Source organism: Archocentrus centrarchus, chromosome 7 (assembly GCF_007364275.1).
Source record: "Archocentrus centrarchus isolate MPI-CPG fArcCen1 chromosome 7, fArcCen1, whole genome shotgun sequence".
NCBI lineage: Eukaryota > Metazoa > Chordata > Actinopteri > Cichliformes > Cichlidae > Archocentrus > Archocentrus centrarchus.
In genome coordinates, this window is record NC_044352.1 from 28,537,225 (window position 1) to 28,554,753 (window position 17,529).

The 17,529-nt window shown below is 39.6% G+C and overlaps 1 protein-coding gene across 2 annotated transcripts in view; it reads right to left on the minus strand.

Moving 5' to 3' along the window:
* mtor (mechanistic target of rapamycin kinase) overlaps nt 1-17,529 on the minus strand; it is an 85,020-nt gene that overhangs the window by 18,906 nt on the left and 48,585 nt on the right. For both annotated transcript variants that reach the window (XM_030732982.1, XM_030732981.1), the window contains 6 exons: nt 14,020-14,095; nt 11,437-11,576; nt 7,342-7,442; nt 6,660-6,775; nt 4,077-4,154; nt 3,562-3,669 (listed from right to left, as the gene is read on the minus strand). In XM_030732982.1, the coding sequence (XP_030588842.1) occupies nt 3,562-3,669; nt 4,077-4,154; nt 6,660-6,775; nt 7,342-7,442; nt 11,437-11,576; nt 14,020-14,095 (619 nt within the window). The remainder of the gene's footprint in view (nt 1-3,561; nt 3,670-4,076; nt 4,155-6,659; nt 6,776-7,341; nt 7,443-11,436; nt 11,577-14,019; nt 14,096-17,529) is intronic.

Consider the following 17,529-nt stretch of genomic DNA (forward strand, 5'->3'; position numbering starts at 1 on the left):
AATACCCACAGGTGAGTACAGGTTGCAAGTCCACTAACTCTATTAAATAAACATTTAAATTTGAAGATTACAATAAATGTAACTGAGCTTCAAAGATAATCCTACCTTTAACTGAATTTAAAGTCTATCTTAACTATAATTTCCTTAAATGGTAAAAGCATGACAGGACGAGCCTTTCAGTGAGCTGAAATGTGAGGTTAAATACTACAGTTTCTGAAGTAAGCTTAACATGATGGGATGAGGGGCTGCGTGCAGGTCATATCTGGCTTGAGCTATGCTCAGTAATTATAATAACTAAGACCGTTTGGTTTGGATTTGACTGCAAGAAATCATTGACATTCTGCTCATAAGGTATGAAGCCAAATTATCAGGTTCATCCAAGAGAACAAATGCATTTTAATGGGGCATCACTGCGGACAGATGGTCTGAGATATGTGCTACATCATTACAGTGCGAATGTTAATGCCCCTCTTGCTCTCCTTCCAGACGCATGCATAAACCAATTTCATTTAAATATACAGAATCAAAATTTCCCAATATTATGAGCAAATTATGGTTCTGAACAAAAGCGAGCTTTTTTTTTTTTTTTTTTTTTTTTTTGAGGAGCAAGCTGCCTAAATTTGCCAAAAGAGCCTGTTATATAAAAGACTTGGAAAAAGCCTTTGAAAATATCCCCTTCGAAGACTGTGGGGTAAATCTATGAAGTAATGAACTCCTCAGACTTTTCTTAGAGGAATATTAAAATGTTTCATGAGCTCCATTTATTTGAGAAACATCAAAACAGAACACAAAAATAAAGAAAGAAAAAAAAAAAAGGATGCTGATCCTCTAAGAGCCACCTGACCATAAGAGTCCGCAACTTGAACCAGGGTTCAAATGGACAGACGTGCAGGAGCTCAGTCTGATACACCGATAAACAAACAGGAGATTGTGTTTTCTTGGACTCTTTAATGAAGGAGAAGCTGCTTAAGGAAAACCAAAAAAAAAAAAAGCATTTAAGAGCAGGACAGTAACTCCTGGACAGATGTGTCGAGTCAGCCTCTAATAAATCACCACAGGAAAACACAACCTGTCATGCAGTGCAGCGCCAGCTTCGGTGCATGGTCTGTTTTATCACAAACACACACACAATCCCAAAAGATTTCCCCCAAAACAACCTAAAGTTTAAAAAAAATAAGTCATTATTTTTTGCTGCACAGTCAGATTTGTTTAGTCAAGCTATTTTTATAGAAACTTCTGAAATGCTAGAAAGAAAACGAGTTACAGGTTAGGTGCATTAAGGTTACAATCAACACAAGTTTTTTGTGTACTGTAATCACGGGACAACTGCTGAAACATAAAAAAGTGGGAAAAACTGCAGTTCCTCTAGTTACCACTTGAGGCTGGCTCCAAAAAGGAGTCAATCCCCAGAGACTACTGTGTTAAAACGGGCATTTTTACAACATTAAAAAGCATATTCACAAAAAACACAAAAACAGTTTTGGCCTTTAACAGTTCCCCCCCTTGATACCAACTCTGAGTGGGGTCAGTTTTTTTTTTTTTTTTTGAATTCATCTACCTGGATAACTGAGACAGAGACACTGCCATGCTGATTGACAGATGAACACAACTGGTATCTGCTAGGGCTCAGCTCTATTACCTCAGGTCACTAACCTGAACCTCTTCACTGTGTGTGCGCTCTTAGTGCCTTTTTGAGCAATTTGAATAGATTATAACTGCTGTGATACAGACCACAGCAGTTATAAGCAGTTGTGCTTCAGTGTTAAGTGAAATTCTGCTGTTTCATTAGTCAGCACTAATTGCTAACGTTAGCTGATAGCTTCAGCTTTTCTTCCATATGTGGTAACACTGGCCATCCACATTCAAACTCTACATTTGTTTTTGTTTTGGTTTTTTTTGTTCAATCAAGTGGAGTGTCTTTGTTTTGGTATCATCTCAGTCTACTGTGACCTTCTAGAGTGGGAGGACAGACCTCCAATTGCAGTGAGTGTACTAGTATTTGCACTTAAGACTGTAAAAAAAAAAAAACCTGGGCAGGGACATACGGTCGTCAGATGAATACACTGGCCTGTGGTTAAGATGAAGGATCACAAGGTTTTCGTTTTTCAATGAAGAGAATTTTCCAAAGTAGCGTCCATTAAATCTGAGCAGGACAAGAGGAGCAGGAATTCCAACAAGGGCTGAGCTTAAGCACTATTATACATGCTGCATTAGATCAGAGCAGGCTGATATGATTTAAAGTGTCAGGAATGGTGCATCACAGATCAAAGTTTTAACAGTCTGTCTCCCCGACTTAATATTCCTCCCCTCAGCATGCACATAAAAGACTGAAACACATTTTAATTAAGATGTCATGCAAAATGGAAAAGATGAACTTGAACTTCATTACTTTACATTGGACGCCATTTGTCTCAAATTCCAAAGACTTGGCAGGCAGTAAATATTTCCAAACCGCTTGTGGATTCGGGGTTGTTCCAAACATCCTTGTGTTTCATTTAACAACATTTACAACACTGTAATTCATAATTAATAATGATAATGACAGCAATCACAATCAGTCGCCAGTTTACAGTGTGGATTACATCAAACAAGCCACATGTTTTTTTTTGTTTGTTTGTTTTTTTTTCAAGCCACTAATGGCAAGCCAGGCCACCATGTGATCAAAATTAATCATCTTTGCAAAATTAATGTGCCCACATGTCTGGGGAGGTTTGTTTAGTCAGAGTAAGATCAATATATGACTTATATCTATGAATGGTTTCTTTCTTATAGCTGTGACCTTCAGGGTGTGAACAAAAAAATAATCTGAAAACAGGAAAAAGTGGCAGAAGTGAATTACTCTTAAATGTGTAATTCATATCATAATTAGCTCTTCCACATTCACTGGGTTTTTGCTCCTTGCGTGACATCACTGCGTCAATTTAAGTAGAAGGCAACTAAACAGAAGACAGTAGAGAAACAATTTACGTCGGCGTCCTCGGCCAACGGTTCCATCAACAAAAAGCAACCAGGTGCATAACAAGAAACAAAGACACCCAGAATTAAATGTGAATGGATGGGTAATGCAGTGCATTCTGTGGGCAACATTTAGCTCACATGATGGCAGAGAACTTGAATGCTACACAGTAGGCTCTGTGCTACAGTATCATATTTATCAAACAAATATCATCCACTTTGGAAACAAGCTGACTGCTTAAACTGATCTAACTGCAGTCTAGTTACGACTGAATTTTAAACAGAATAAGTTTTTAGCTTAGAAAGTAGCAGTGTTTGCTCACACAAAAATATCACAGCTAACCTTTATGTGACATTTTTTCAGAGCACAGAAAATAACACTTTACCCGCGGACACAACCATCCTATTTTTACAGTTGTCCTTTCACATTACTCTCAAATTTAAAAACTGGTGCATCTCCTCATGAATAAATTGTGGCGGCTTGCAATGTTTCCCATTAGTAATAGTAGACTTTCCAACATCTGCTTTACATTGCCTTTATTGTTGCACATGAGTGTGCGCGCGCATGCACGCGCGTGTATGTGTCCATATATCATATGCAGTTACCTGAAGCCTCTCCCACCATGTTTCCCTGATGATGTCCCTCCTCTCTGGTACCAGCTTATACTGGATTACCTCCTCTAGTTCTGACAACATCTGGCAAGATACCATGGCCTGGGAAACACAAACACACTCATTCATTCTTATACACATACTGATTGTAACAGTTGAAAAATTGATATTGCTCAAATGGGACAAAAATTATAAAAGGATCATAAAAGCTTTTAAAGTAGTCCGAACTTCCAAACAAACGCATTCATTAACCCACTGGACTCAACTGTGCAGCATCAGAAAACACTGGTTATTCTGATAAACACTACGCTGATAAATGTCACGCCACAGCAGAAAGCTGTGGCTTGACATTTAGGATTTGAGACCTGGAAGTCAAAATAAAAATAAAATCTTGTAGCTATTACACAAATCCACTGCACATGAATGCTATTAAAAAAGAGAGAGAGAGAGAAAGAAGTTTAAACGAAGTCAGACACTGAATGTTTTGGCTGTCCTAGAGGAACACTCACCCCGTAGGCTCGACTGTAGCTCTCTCCCGCCATGGCTGTCAGCTCAGCATCCAGGAGGTCTCTTGCTTTGTCAATGCACTGCATTAAAAGCACATTCAACGTTTAATCTACAGCTTATCACCACAAATAAATATAAAAATGCCCCCCCCCCCCCCTTCAAGAATTTTCCTGAATAGTGCAACTATTAGTTAGCAAATGAGGCTTTTAATTCACTCTAAATGCATCAGTGACACTGGTACAACTGGTTACTTGACCCCTGAATGTACCATAACACAGTGTTACACTCCTCTAAAAACTCCCTGCGTCAGGACCGCCTGGGTTTGGGTAACACTAGGGAATAAAAACACTTTGTACAAAAGCACAAAGTCATGCAACAGCTTGCTGTTCAAACTTTTCTCACTTAAGAGCTGCCAACAGTGACACATTAGTGCAATTAGGACTAGAATGCCTGCCTGTATAGCAAAATGATCTGATGCGCTGCTGAGTGCCAAGAATTTTATAAGGACAAATAAATGAACTGTTGAGACCAACAGGACAAAAGTTATGTAACCACAGTTAAAGCTGTCAAATGAATTTTAAGAACAGCCTAAACTTTTACACGATTTCAGAAACAGAGAGGGGAAATGCAGGTGACAAAGAATTCACAATGGGAGCTGTTAGTCATGCTGTGAACAAAATACAAAAACCTTTTCATTTTCACTCCCTCTCCTCCCTCTCCTCTCCTACCTTCCTGTTTTGGAATGTATTACTGTATTCTACGGACTAATCCGCAAGATTCCCGGTCTCTGACTTTCCCTGTGAGACTTCTTCAAATTCAAGGATGCTGCACACATTCCATTACTAGTGAACGAGTACCCGGAGGGATGGAAATACCGTAACTGTGAGTGAGACCTGATCGAGAATAGCTGAAGGGACAAACAAGGACACACGTATTCTAGCTGGAAGTCTGCTGATTTTTGAGCTCGTACAGTCAATGTTTTTGGGAACTGTTATTAGAGGGAAGGTAAAATGAGAGAATTACTGAGGAAGCTCTCTGAGACCAGGACACACAGCTGTTTCAGACCATCTCCCACCAATTATTTTTTTTGTGGGGAAGGAGAGGAGCAACTGCATGTCAAAACAACTCCTCAGGCAAGCACAACAAGAGGGTGGCTGGGAAGAAGTGACAATGAGGCTGCTTCTTTACAGTCTCCACTCAGTTATGGTCCTGTTTACTCCTGAATTACCACGATGGGGCCTCACTGGAAATGGGCAGCCCAGACGACTCCTGATAAATGCAGCGTCTGGTTCCTGTCACCACAAAGCAACCGTCGCCCAATCATTCTGTTCTCTTACAAGGAGGTCACATTTAAGGTTTAAGTTCAGTGATATTACTTTACTGCAGTATAGTATGAAGGCCTGTTCGTGAGTGGTTAGTGCCAAATCAGCCACTGTAGGGGAAAAAAAAACATAACTGGGCTTTGAAAGCCGTTATGACTGAGATGTCAAAAAGAGTACTGTGACTCGAGAAACCCACAAAAATTTTTTTACAAATCAAACGCACTCAGAGAGCAGACATATCATAAATCTTGTGCAAGGGGGCATGACTAGAATGTATACACATGATCAGTTCAACAGACCAAACAGTGGGATTTATAAAGCAACCTGAAACCATCCACACGCCAAGTCTCACGGAGGTTGCTGAGGGTATAGAGGAAAGAAAGTATCAGCCAGATGGAATCAAACAAAACTGAAGTGCGAGGATTACCAACCACATCCGGAAAACTAGGCTGAGCTCATGTCGATATGTTCGAGCTTTCACCCTCTTTCCATCTGCTTCTCATTCCTCTTCCTTCATTGTGAGGGGCTTCTTGTCAGCAAAAGTCAAAACTTTCCTTATTGTGAAGAATCCCGTAGGCTACACCTGGACCCAATCTCTAAATTGTGTGTGGTGTGGGAGGGATGTGAAGGGGAAGACAGGTCAGAGAAATCAAGTCTCCAGGGCTTTTTATGGTGAGAGCGGGACATGGAGGATAAGTCCAGGGAAACTGAAAAAGCAGGTGAAGCATGTGTACGAAGACACGCCTGCATCCAGCTTGAACAAATACATCTCCAGGGACCATGAGCTCATCCGCGATCCTCAAACTTGATCAGATGAGGAAAACACAACCCCTGACCTCCACTGGACCTTGTCAACATGCAGACGGGAGGACTAACAGGCTTTTTACTTGTTTGAGGATTAATGCTGTGATGATTTCCAGTTTTGGGAGTTACATAACATTTCCACACAGAGGAGGTACCACATCATAAAAGAAAAGCAAATACCCACGCCTTGTATATTTAACTGCTATTAATGAACAGCCTGATGGAGGAATTTAATCCCATCTGGAGCTGTAAAGTCATTTTATGCTTTTTTTTTTTTTTTTTACAATGTTTGGTTTTCTGTGATTTTAACATCTCACATTTTGCTATAAAGACTAGAGAAAACTCCAGAAAACTCACGACAGAGCAGTTTCAAGCAAAGCATATCTTTATGAGACTTTGTCCAAAAATACACACATTCAATGTGGGTCTTCTCCATTTATGACTGATGATGTAACCCACCTGCTGGGCCAATGAGAAGAGGTCCTGATGAAGGGCTAGCACTGCTCTGTAAAAAGCTCCATCGTGTGTGTCTCTTGGGATCATGCATGTGTACTCCTCCATGCTGTCCCAGTGTCCTGGAGAACAACAAGGCCACAAAAAAGGAACAAAGGCAGGGGTTAAACAGGAAGTCTGTGAAAACGAGTAAATATTTAATTCTGGGAACAACAAATTACTTCGCGTGCAGTCACAGCTACTTTGATCAACACTCCACCGCAGACTGCTACAGTGTAAATAACTGCAACCTCAACATTATGTTTCCTTATATCATCTTCAGAAGGACAAGCCTGCCAGTTGGGTGTCGCATCTGGTTTCACGACTCAGTTTTGGAAAGTCAAAGCAACAGACCAGAAACCTCTGGGGTTTGCTTTAGCAGTGTGGTCCCTGCTTTTCTCCACCATTGCACATTACGATATGTCAATGTTATGACTGGATACCATTGCCATCTGGTTATGTGAGCAAGACTTGGCAAGAGCTGTTACTGTTTTCGCTGCTGCATTGTTTCACTGAGTCAGGCAGACAGTGGCCTAAGTGCCCAGTGATGGTATTTTCTTTACCCTGCACTGACTGCCATTACACTTTTATTCCAATTACTATTTTGATTTATTAGTTCAAGCCTGATATTAATTAAATGAGTGGTTACCTAGACCCCAGGCAGCAGCGGCAGCCATGCGTGCCATCTTGGCCTGCGTTTCCTCGCTGACAAGTGTCCATTCTTCACAGCACTGCTGGTGCAATTGGCCCCTGGAAAACATTACCAAAAAAAAAACATGTTTAAAGTGCTGACATGATAAACCCCACAGCACATACAGCACTGAAGAAAAAACTGAACTTAGCACTCCTTGTTAATCAGGCAACAAGCATAACTGCAGACAGCATTGTTAAATGGACTAGTAAGATGACACTAGACCACAAAGGTCAAAATAATATGATCCTGGGGAATGCACTTTCATTCCACAGTCTGAAAAGATCCTGATTTGCATATCAAATGGTGTCTAAATAGGAAATTATGGTTCGGCGGTGACAGCTTGATGGCAGTCTGTTCGCAGCTACGGACTGCCCATCCACCTGTAGAGAGTATCTGTTGTCAGATGGGGGGCAGTGTCAAAAATTCGTGGCACAGTTTGTGGGCTCTTGCTCAAGGCTGCCTACTCTTGCTTGTGCTGCTGGTGGTACATCAGCCAACAGGGGACAAGTTATAACATACAAAGAGCTTAAGTGACAGAGTTAAAAACAGTGAAAAGTGTCCACTGTAGTCAGTGTGTGTATATATATATATATTTTTTTTATCTTTGTTTATTTTTTTCACGGTTCCCCCATTCCTGGCGAACTCTGCTGTTGCTCCCCTCTCTATTCCGGCCCACCTGTCACGCAATCATCTGCATCGAGCAACGTGCAGCTGGGATTTTGCAGGACTGCAGGGGGCCATGTTTGAATTGGTTGAAAACACCTCTACACAAATACACAAGCTGACACAATTGCAAAACTGTAAATTAAGCATAAGCATTTTGTTTTTTTTGGTTTTTTTATTTTATCATTTTAAATATAGTTCATGCATTTGTATAATGGCAGAATAGATATGGCAGATCAAACTGGCTGATAAGCCAGCTGTGAAACCCCTTTTTTCCAAGCTGTGTTGCAGACAGAAGTCTACAGTCATGGTCAAAAGTTGTATTTTCACAAAGTTTGCTGCTTCAGTGTTTTTAGATCATTTTGTCAGATGTTTCTATGGTATACTGAAGGATAATTACAAGCATTTCATGAGTTTCAAGTTATTAACAATTGCCCTTCTTTTTAAGACCCCTGCAGTTCGCCCTCGCATGCTGTCAATCAACTTCTGGGCCAAATCCTGACTGATAGCAACCCATTCTTTGGAGTCCGTCAGAATTTGTGGGTTTTTGTGTTTCCACCCACCTCTTGAGGACTGACCACAAGTTCTCAATGGGATTAAGGTCTGGGAGTTTCCTGGCCATGGACCCACAGTTTTGATGTTTTGTTCCCTGAGCCACTTAGTAATCACTTTTGCCTTATGGCACAGTGCTGGAAAAGGCATGGTTCTTGAAGAATGGCTCATGGCTCTCAAAGAAGTTGTCCTTGGAGGACATTTTGGTGCTAGTCTTTATTCATGGCTGTGTTCTTAGGTAAAATTGTGACTAAGTCCACTTTGGTTACGGTCCTGGTTGCTGGACTTAAAGTCTTTTTCACAACAGCTGAACCTCTCTCCTTGAAGATCTCAATGATCAATGACGATATGGTTGATTTAGGGGTAATCTTACCAGCAGCAATACTCATGCCTGTGAAGGCTTTTATGCAAAGCAATGATGACTGCACGTGTTTCCTTGCAGTTAACTATATTTAACAGAGGAAGAACAACCACCCTCCTTTTAAAGCATCAAACAGGTTTTCTGGGATTAAGTTCATTTTCTGATCAGATGAAATTCATCCGATCATTCATGACATTCTGGAGTATATGCAAATTGCCATCCTAAAAGCTGAAGCAGCAAACTTTGTGAAAACCAATACTTGTGTCGTTCTCAGAACTTTCAGCAAAAGCTGAGTGTGAACAGATAAAGACTCCATGGATGGATCGTGGGCCACAGCAGTTGGAAAAAAAAAAAAAGGTGGCTATGTTGGACAACAATGTTATTTAGTTGTAACTTTGTGTTACTTAAATAAGGCAGGAGGGGGGAAAATATAGTTCAGCAAACTTGCATAATCTCCTCAGAAAATGAAAAACTGCTCTTTTATTAAACATACAGGTTTGAGGTTCAAAACCACTGAAATGAACTAAGAGCAACTGTTTTAACTGGTACTTTTAAAGCCTCGTTACAATGATGCAATACTTTGCTGGTCTTTCCCTTCCACATATCAAAAGGATCTTTTTATTCTATTACATACAAATTTACTTTCCTGCCTCAAACTGAATTGAATAAATTATTCACTGAAATAGCCAACCACATCTGGACAAAGGTGAAAAGAAAACTGACAGATAAGACAGATAAGGGTTTTTGTGACACCTGATATATTCATTTGTTCTTACAGATGAACATCATCAGTGTACTGTTCCATAACAATCTGATAACAGCGAGCATCCCAGCAGACAGATGGATGTTCCTGCTGGGTTCAGGTGCATCTAACCGAGACTAATTCTGCATTAACAACAATCAGAGAATTGTCCAGGAGGAAGTCAAACCAACCGCATGTGTTTTGCTGGCAGGGTGCTGGAAGCAGCTTAGATGAGAAAGAATGGGGAAGAATAGGCAGAGAAAATGAGATCGGCTAGATCGGGAGGTGGGGTGGGTCAGTGAAGTCAAAGTCGTTTTCCATCTGCCTGCATATTGTATAACATTAAGGCAACAGGTAAAAGCTGTAATAAACTAGCATGTGTGTGTCTACAGCAGACAAATAGAGGTTTGTTTTTTTGACACTGCAAAATGCCTTTAAAGTGGGAACCAAATGAAGCTCAAATCTGCACATAAAAATATGCATGAAGGTTTGATAAATGATGTTTTTAGACAGGTGGACCTCTGCCACAGGGAAGCCTTAAATTACAGTTAACAATGGAAACAGTGCTCCCACACCCTAACAGAGCACAGAGAAAACATGCTAAAATGACTGCATATACTCAGGTTATTTGCTTGTATTGTATGCAGAGTTATCCCATAATAAAATAATTCAACAAATCTAAATAATGACTACAGAGCATAGAAGGATGCATTATTTCAACTTAATATGACCCAGAAAAATGGCAGTGAAGATTTTATTAATTCGAAGTCTCCTTCCATCAAAAGTTCTAGACTAAACATTTGTTCAAAGGTGTCCAACTCTCCAATAAGACTGTCAAAAACATCAACTGTGCAATCTCTCCTATTTCACTTTTAGATTAATACAGAGGAAACCGTTACAATGTCATTATGTAAGTCTGTTCTCATAAGTTGGATCTCCTTTGACCTCGAACGTGGTCAACTGTTACATCATCTCTAAGCATTACCCATCCACATACAAACAGAAACACAAAGCTCGATTTCAGCTGAATCATTCTCTTGTGAAATTACTGAATCATTTTCTTGTGGAAAGAATCATAGTGTGCGCCACACTGACAGCAGGTTACATAAGCTAATTAACATCTGCTTGCTTTTTGAGATTTGTGATGACCAATATATTTTTATCCTTTGGACATCTTGTGACTTTCTTTTTCCCTCAAGTATGATCTATCAAAGCGGGCGGCTGTTGTGGGGTTGAGAATTTGCTTCATTGGAGTAGCAGAGTGTCTAACTTGCATTGGAATAGGCTTCCTACGTAAAAATAGATTATGAAAGAGATCAACCTCAGATGCTGTCATAATTCATCTGAGCCAACATTAATTTATTTATTTTATCACAAGCATATGGTAATTCCAAAAATACTGTCAGCTGCCAGTGCTGCCACTCAGCCTCCTGGCAGTAGAGTCTTTAGGGGACACAAATTCCTTTGAAGTACAAGTTCTAGAAGACATAATTACCAGGTCTCAGTAGCTCTTAATGGGGTACATATGAGGCTTAGTGACATTCTTGCAGTTATCGCGTTCACAAAGTTGAAAGTTGGCCGGCCGGCAATACCATCCTTTTTAGGCTGAGGAGTAAAAACTAACTGAATCTTAAGACGTAAAGCTTGCAATTGTCCTTTTATCCTTTTTTTTTTTCGCCTTAATAAACTCATAATAGCCTAAAATTATAATCATAATAGACCAATAACATACCATTCCCCCAGAGCCTCTAAGCAGCGCATTCGGCCCAGGATGAGCTCTGGATCCTCTTTGTTCATGTCGATTTTCTTGTCATACGCCACCAGGGCATCCTCCCACTCATGTAGCTTCTCATACCAGGTGGCTTGGATTTCCTAATAAAATAAAAAAAAAAAATAAATAAAACCAGAATCCTTTTCCATCTACAATACATTACAGTAATGTACAGCTGACATTTCCTACTTCAACAAGCAATCTTGGACCTGTTACATTTAACAATGACTTCCAGGACTTATTTAGAATGATTAAGTACACATTTTACTGCGAGGATTCCTGACTTGTATACTAAACCGGAAAGGTTGCATCCTCGCACAGTAAAGCTTTCCACATGGTCAGCAATTAAAGATCCAGAGTGAAAGCCTTTTTTTCTGAGTCTTTACATGCTCTCACAGAGAAACAGAAAATGCAGCTCTCTGAGGCAGAAGCTAAGACCGTATATATACGATTCACAGTGGGCTAAAATTAACCAAATCATAAAAATCAAGCATGAATTCTTATTGCAGGAATTAGGAAATGCTATAGTATGTCTAGGTTATTCAGCAAACACTGCCCTGATATTTGATGGCTTCTTCACATCACTGACTGCATAGCAGAATCACAGCTAATCTCATGTATGTTTATGGATTTGTTATTATTTTTTTTTTTTTAAATTGGGCTAGGAGAGTGGAGAGAAGACAGAACAGCTGGAAAAAAGGGCAAGAGGAGAACACGCAGCCAATGCTCTCAGGGCGGATTCTAACTCTGGCCTCTGCATTAGCCTTACAGCATATAGAGGGTCACCTGCTGAGCCCAGTGAGCTATACTAGGGCCCACTGTCATTTTAACTGAAACCAAAATACATTCAAGTCACACATGTATGATGAACAAAGGCTCAGACTCTCAGCTTTAAGGTGAGTACTTGAAGAAAAAAAACATACTGCGTTAATAATAATAATGAGCGAGTAATTACGGTCATTCTTATACACATTCGCCTATTTTTAAGTCATATTTGATCAGTCTTGTCTTCGTGTCCAAAAATAATTTATCTTAGCCCAAGTAATTATTGAAGTTTCTATTGTTTCTCCATAAATGCACATAACTCTCTCAGTGTGGAGACGCTTTTATGGACCCTGCTGCTGTATGATGCTGCAAATATGCAATGATCTCAATGGAAATATGATTCGGGGACAGCCCTACACTGGCAATGCACACTAAAAGAAACCATGCCAAATTATGCCAATGGAAAAAGACGGCTTGTTGGAAACTTTTGGACACAGCATCAGACTTTGGCCATACCCCCAACAGTTGTTATTAGGATAAATGAATCCCTTCAAAAAATAAAAGCAGAACACCACCAGTCAATTTGAGTGATTCTTAATGTATCTCAAATGTCTGTCTGGTACCTTCATTCGAGGAAAACGGAAAAAAAAAGAAACAAAACCACAGTTAATAAATGATGTAATTTTGTAAAAGGGAGGGAGACCGATCAAAATAACCAAATGCTCTTTTCCTGTTATGTAACTGATGTGGAAAATCAGTGTAAGCACATCCAAAGCATGTCCACTCTTTGACAGTTATTTCATATATGGATCAGGTCCATCTACAGAGAACATGAAAAAGAACAGGGTTTTTAGTAACATTAAGGAGGTGTGGTCCTCTACGTGAACAGAAAAAAATTCACAAACAATATTTTTCTACAACGGCAAAATGAAAACAAAAGATTGCATCACAATTAATTTCACTACTATAGTGCTCCAGACAATATAGGGAAACCTCAATATTAAGACAGTTTGTATTTGTTAAGATGAAACATGACATTATTTTGCCATTTTAAAAGGAACCCAGTAGGCTCAAGCATCCTGCACAGCAGACAGACGAAATAAGCAAAAATTTAAGAACACCCAAACCTCCTCTTAATTAGACAAATAAGTCCATAATTCTGTCTCTTGCCATAGACATCTGATGAGTGTAGCTGATGGCTATTCCATATACTGCAGATTAAAATCATGGTTTTCTGGGGATATCGGCCTCAAACAACCATCATCCCCACGTTAAAATGAAAGAAGAAAGAAGTGCAGACAGGACTCCAAATGTAACATCTCTCACTAAAGACATATTTAGTCAAAAGGTGCTTGGACAAATATAAGGATCTGCGTTCATGTGAGATCTTCATTTGATATATCAGTAAAAAGAAATACTAGCCGGTACGGTCTAATTGTTTATCCAGGAATTTGGAGACTTATTAGCTGTAAAGACACAACAGTGCTTTATTTAGTTAAACAAGGAATGCTTTTACATCTCCTGAAACATATTACTGTAGAATAACACTAACTAACACCATGTTACACCTACATACTATGTGGCATTTTACCTTTTTTTAACCAGCCAATACAATTTGTTCCCAGATTCAGCTGGATTAAGATGTGGACTGAGCCAAATTAACATTTTGGATTAACTTTTAACGGGGGCTGCAACAAAAGAACTGCAACAAGCGTCAGTCTGAAAGAACTTGAGGGTACATTTTTCCTTTTTTCAGTTGGAGAATGAAAAGGTACTCACCAGCTCACCAAAATGTTTCATAGCATATTCCAGCACCCCAGATGCTGCTTCTGGCTGCTGCAGTTTATTGTTGATGCTGAAAGAAATGGCAACACAATGGTAAGATGTTAGGCCAATCTAAACACAAATCAGGGACTAATGACTTTCAGAAATTTGCTGTTTAGCATGTGGACGACATGTAGATGCAGGTATTATATAAAAACAAAGGCAAATGGCAAACGGAAAATATATGGAAAACTTGACATTCATGTATTCATGTCTATGTGACCAATCGAATGGTTGAACCATCTTTGCTTGACTACAGCCCAATCACAGGAACTGCCATCAGACCGTTATGCTGCTTTATCAAGCTAATCAACACACTACCTCTCACTAAATCCCAGGTTTCCATAACATTGAGTAAGAAATGTACTTCATCCATGTCCCTAGAAGAAAAGCAATTCCCACAACAATGAGGCACTCTTACCCTAGCCAGTCATCAATGCTTACTACTGAATGTATTTTGGCAATGTTAAATAAATATTTCATACTTCAGCAAAGGTGTTTATTGGGAAAACCACAGGCACCTATTGACATCTGTCACACTTGTTTGACAAATGATGCATTTTCTGTTAAGACACCACAATTCCCGTTTGTGCGCCCACCACTGACCCACACTGCCACCACATCTGGAAATACTCATATGAACCACGAGTCTATTACACTTCCTCAACTGCGAAACCTGTGCGCAGCCACAGCCAATACATCTGTAAAATGTAGCATTAAAAAAGTGCTGGTATGCCGTGGAATTCCTGAGGACTGCAAGCAAAAGCTGATAAAAGGCATCAGTGCAGATATGTCAGAAAGCTGGACAGAAAAAGGGTAAAGGCCAAAAAGTGTGATGAAATAGCACAGCAAGAGGTCACGCTAAAGCCTGAAAAGGACCTGTTGGTGTAGACCTGCATGATGATGGGTAAAATAACAGAACAGCAGGAACTAGCTTGCACATAATTTAAAACAAGATAAACGGTTACTGAAGATTAAGCAATTACTGACATCAGCACCTTAATGTTAGGTCTTACTTTTTATGTGAATATTCCAAAAAGCAGAGCAACATAAGAGTGTTACTCAAACAAGTGCTGTTTGTTTCCAATTAAAAATCTGCTGAACTGATTAGATTTTTCCTACGCACATCATTAACACAACACTGAAGCATTATTAGATGATATACAGTAGTACTACGAGGAAACATAACATAGAACAAAACTGGTTTCAGACTTGTGGGTAGCTTTAGCAAGTACTCATCCTGCTTGTAGCCAAAGCTGCTACTCTTGTAGATGCAGCTGGATTTGTAGAGAAACAGTCATGGTGTCCTTTGGCATTAGTGCGTGCACAGCAATCTTGGACTCTTCCACATAGTAACAAAGTCTGCACGTGGAAGTTGGAGGAAAGGAGACTGCAGTTTGTTTCTCTTCTAGCTTTGTATTATGATACAGTCATGTATTAGATTTGTTTTCACTTCATTTTTACTTACATACTTTCACTTACTGGTACGTTTAAGGCACCAAAAACTGCCTGGTTAAGTTCAGGACAATTTTGATTTACGGTAAAGTATGCCACTTAACCCTGCATAGTGAAAAATGATGCTTATCCTGTACGTTTTAATGTGACACCAAAGGCTCTTTTACAAGTGTCCATATTTCAAGGCATCAACACCATAGCATATGTGGCATGCTAGCAACTTTGACCAAACAGCAGTTCAATTCCCCAATAAATGAGAACCGGCTGGGTTTAGAGAGGTAGGTCTATCACAAATCAAACCAAGCAATCCTTTCGATCTTGCAGAACAATGATTATTGTCCTTTGACAGACATTAGCATTTGGTGGTGTAATCAGATGACACAGGGCATAAAACTTAATGAGCTCAAGAAAATCCCATTAGAATACGATTGCATAACACAAGAAAATAAGCTCTTTTAGTAAATAAGCATTTGTCTGTGACTCTCACGGAGCTTGATAGAGTGCCAGGCACTGTTACAGTAACCCACAGTTCTCAGTAGGCGCAGCTACCACCCAGTATTCTGAAGTACACTGACAATATCACGCAGGTATGTTGTATATACTTGTTGATTTAAACTGAACCATCAAATGGCTTCTTCTGCTGTCAGTAATTTACTTTCAATCATCAAATGAAAAAAGAAAAAAACTCCCAGTCGCCATGTCCCACCTCACACAAACTGAGTTAAAACTACCCAGATGTGCCTTTATCTGGGAAGACAAATCAGAAGGAGGGCTTTTGCTCCTGCAGACCCAGGAGATTTCACTGTCCCTCAGCTAAAGCCATCTGGATACCAGCACCGAGCACATGCAGTCTAAATGCATCCAGATGACAATGCTCACACAGCATTCCTCTGAAGTAAAAAAAAAACAAGCAGAAAAGGTACTGATATCACTGTCGGACCCTCTCATCTATGCAGGACCACTTTCTAACTTTTTACACATTGCACCTTTGTTATATGGAGAGGTCACCAAAAAAGAGCAGGTGCTAAAGGTCAAGACTGTAAAACCGTCATTACTATTAGATCTCTTCAAGAAATTTAGCCAATCTGGCAAAAAATAAATAGGAAAGAAACCTGAAATAAATATGGAAAAGAACATGCTGCTCTTCCACAAAATCCTGAGGGGAGGATCTGATACCAATTTAATATGGCACAAGATCAACCAGTACACTCCAGAAGGTAAAGAGGAGTGTACTGGTTGATCAGTACCTTTTCTGCTTAATTATACACTAAGCAGACCCATCTTAAATCACAATAAATCTATTTTTATTCTTGTCCAATCAGAGATTCACTTATTTATACTGGTACAATAAACAAGTAAAAACTGTGGAGCCTGGCAGTTTGCAAGATGATGATGATTCTCTTCTTTCATATACCAAGACTGGTAATATCATTGGAGAAAAACAGTACCAACAGTTCTGCTGTTACGCCTCCATGATGATTGGGAATTTTCATAGCCACTTAACTACAAACAACAGAGCACTGCACCATCGCTAATAATTTGGCAAACAGTTCACGGTTGGGCTTATATGTTGACCGGATCTTTCCTTAGAGTCCTTAGAGTAAAAACAATCCTTATATTTAAAATTGTTAGTTTGTCCAATTATTTTTGAGCCCCTAAAAATGAAGGGCTATGTATAAAAATACTGTCGGCTGCCGGTTCCCCTCAGTCTCCTGGCAGTAGAATCTTTAGGTGGCACAAACCCCCTGGAAGCACAAGTCCTAGAACACATAATTACCAGGTCTCAGTAGATCTTAATGGGGTGCATATGAGCCTTAGTGACCTTATTCACTATACCAAAGCAAATCCAAAAGCAAAGTAAGAACTAAAATCATAATAATATAAACCACCGAGAATACTGCCACTTTCTGTGATTGGCATTATGGTAAGAGCTATTGGAAAGTTTTCTGACTAATATTCTACTCAACTTGAGAACGTGTTAGCTTTAATATGTAATATGTCATGGAAATA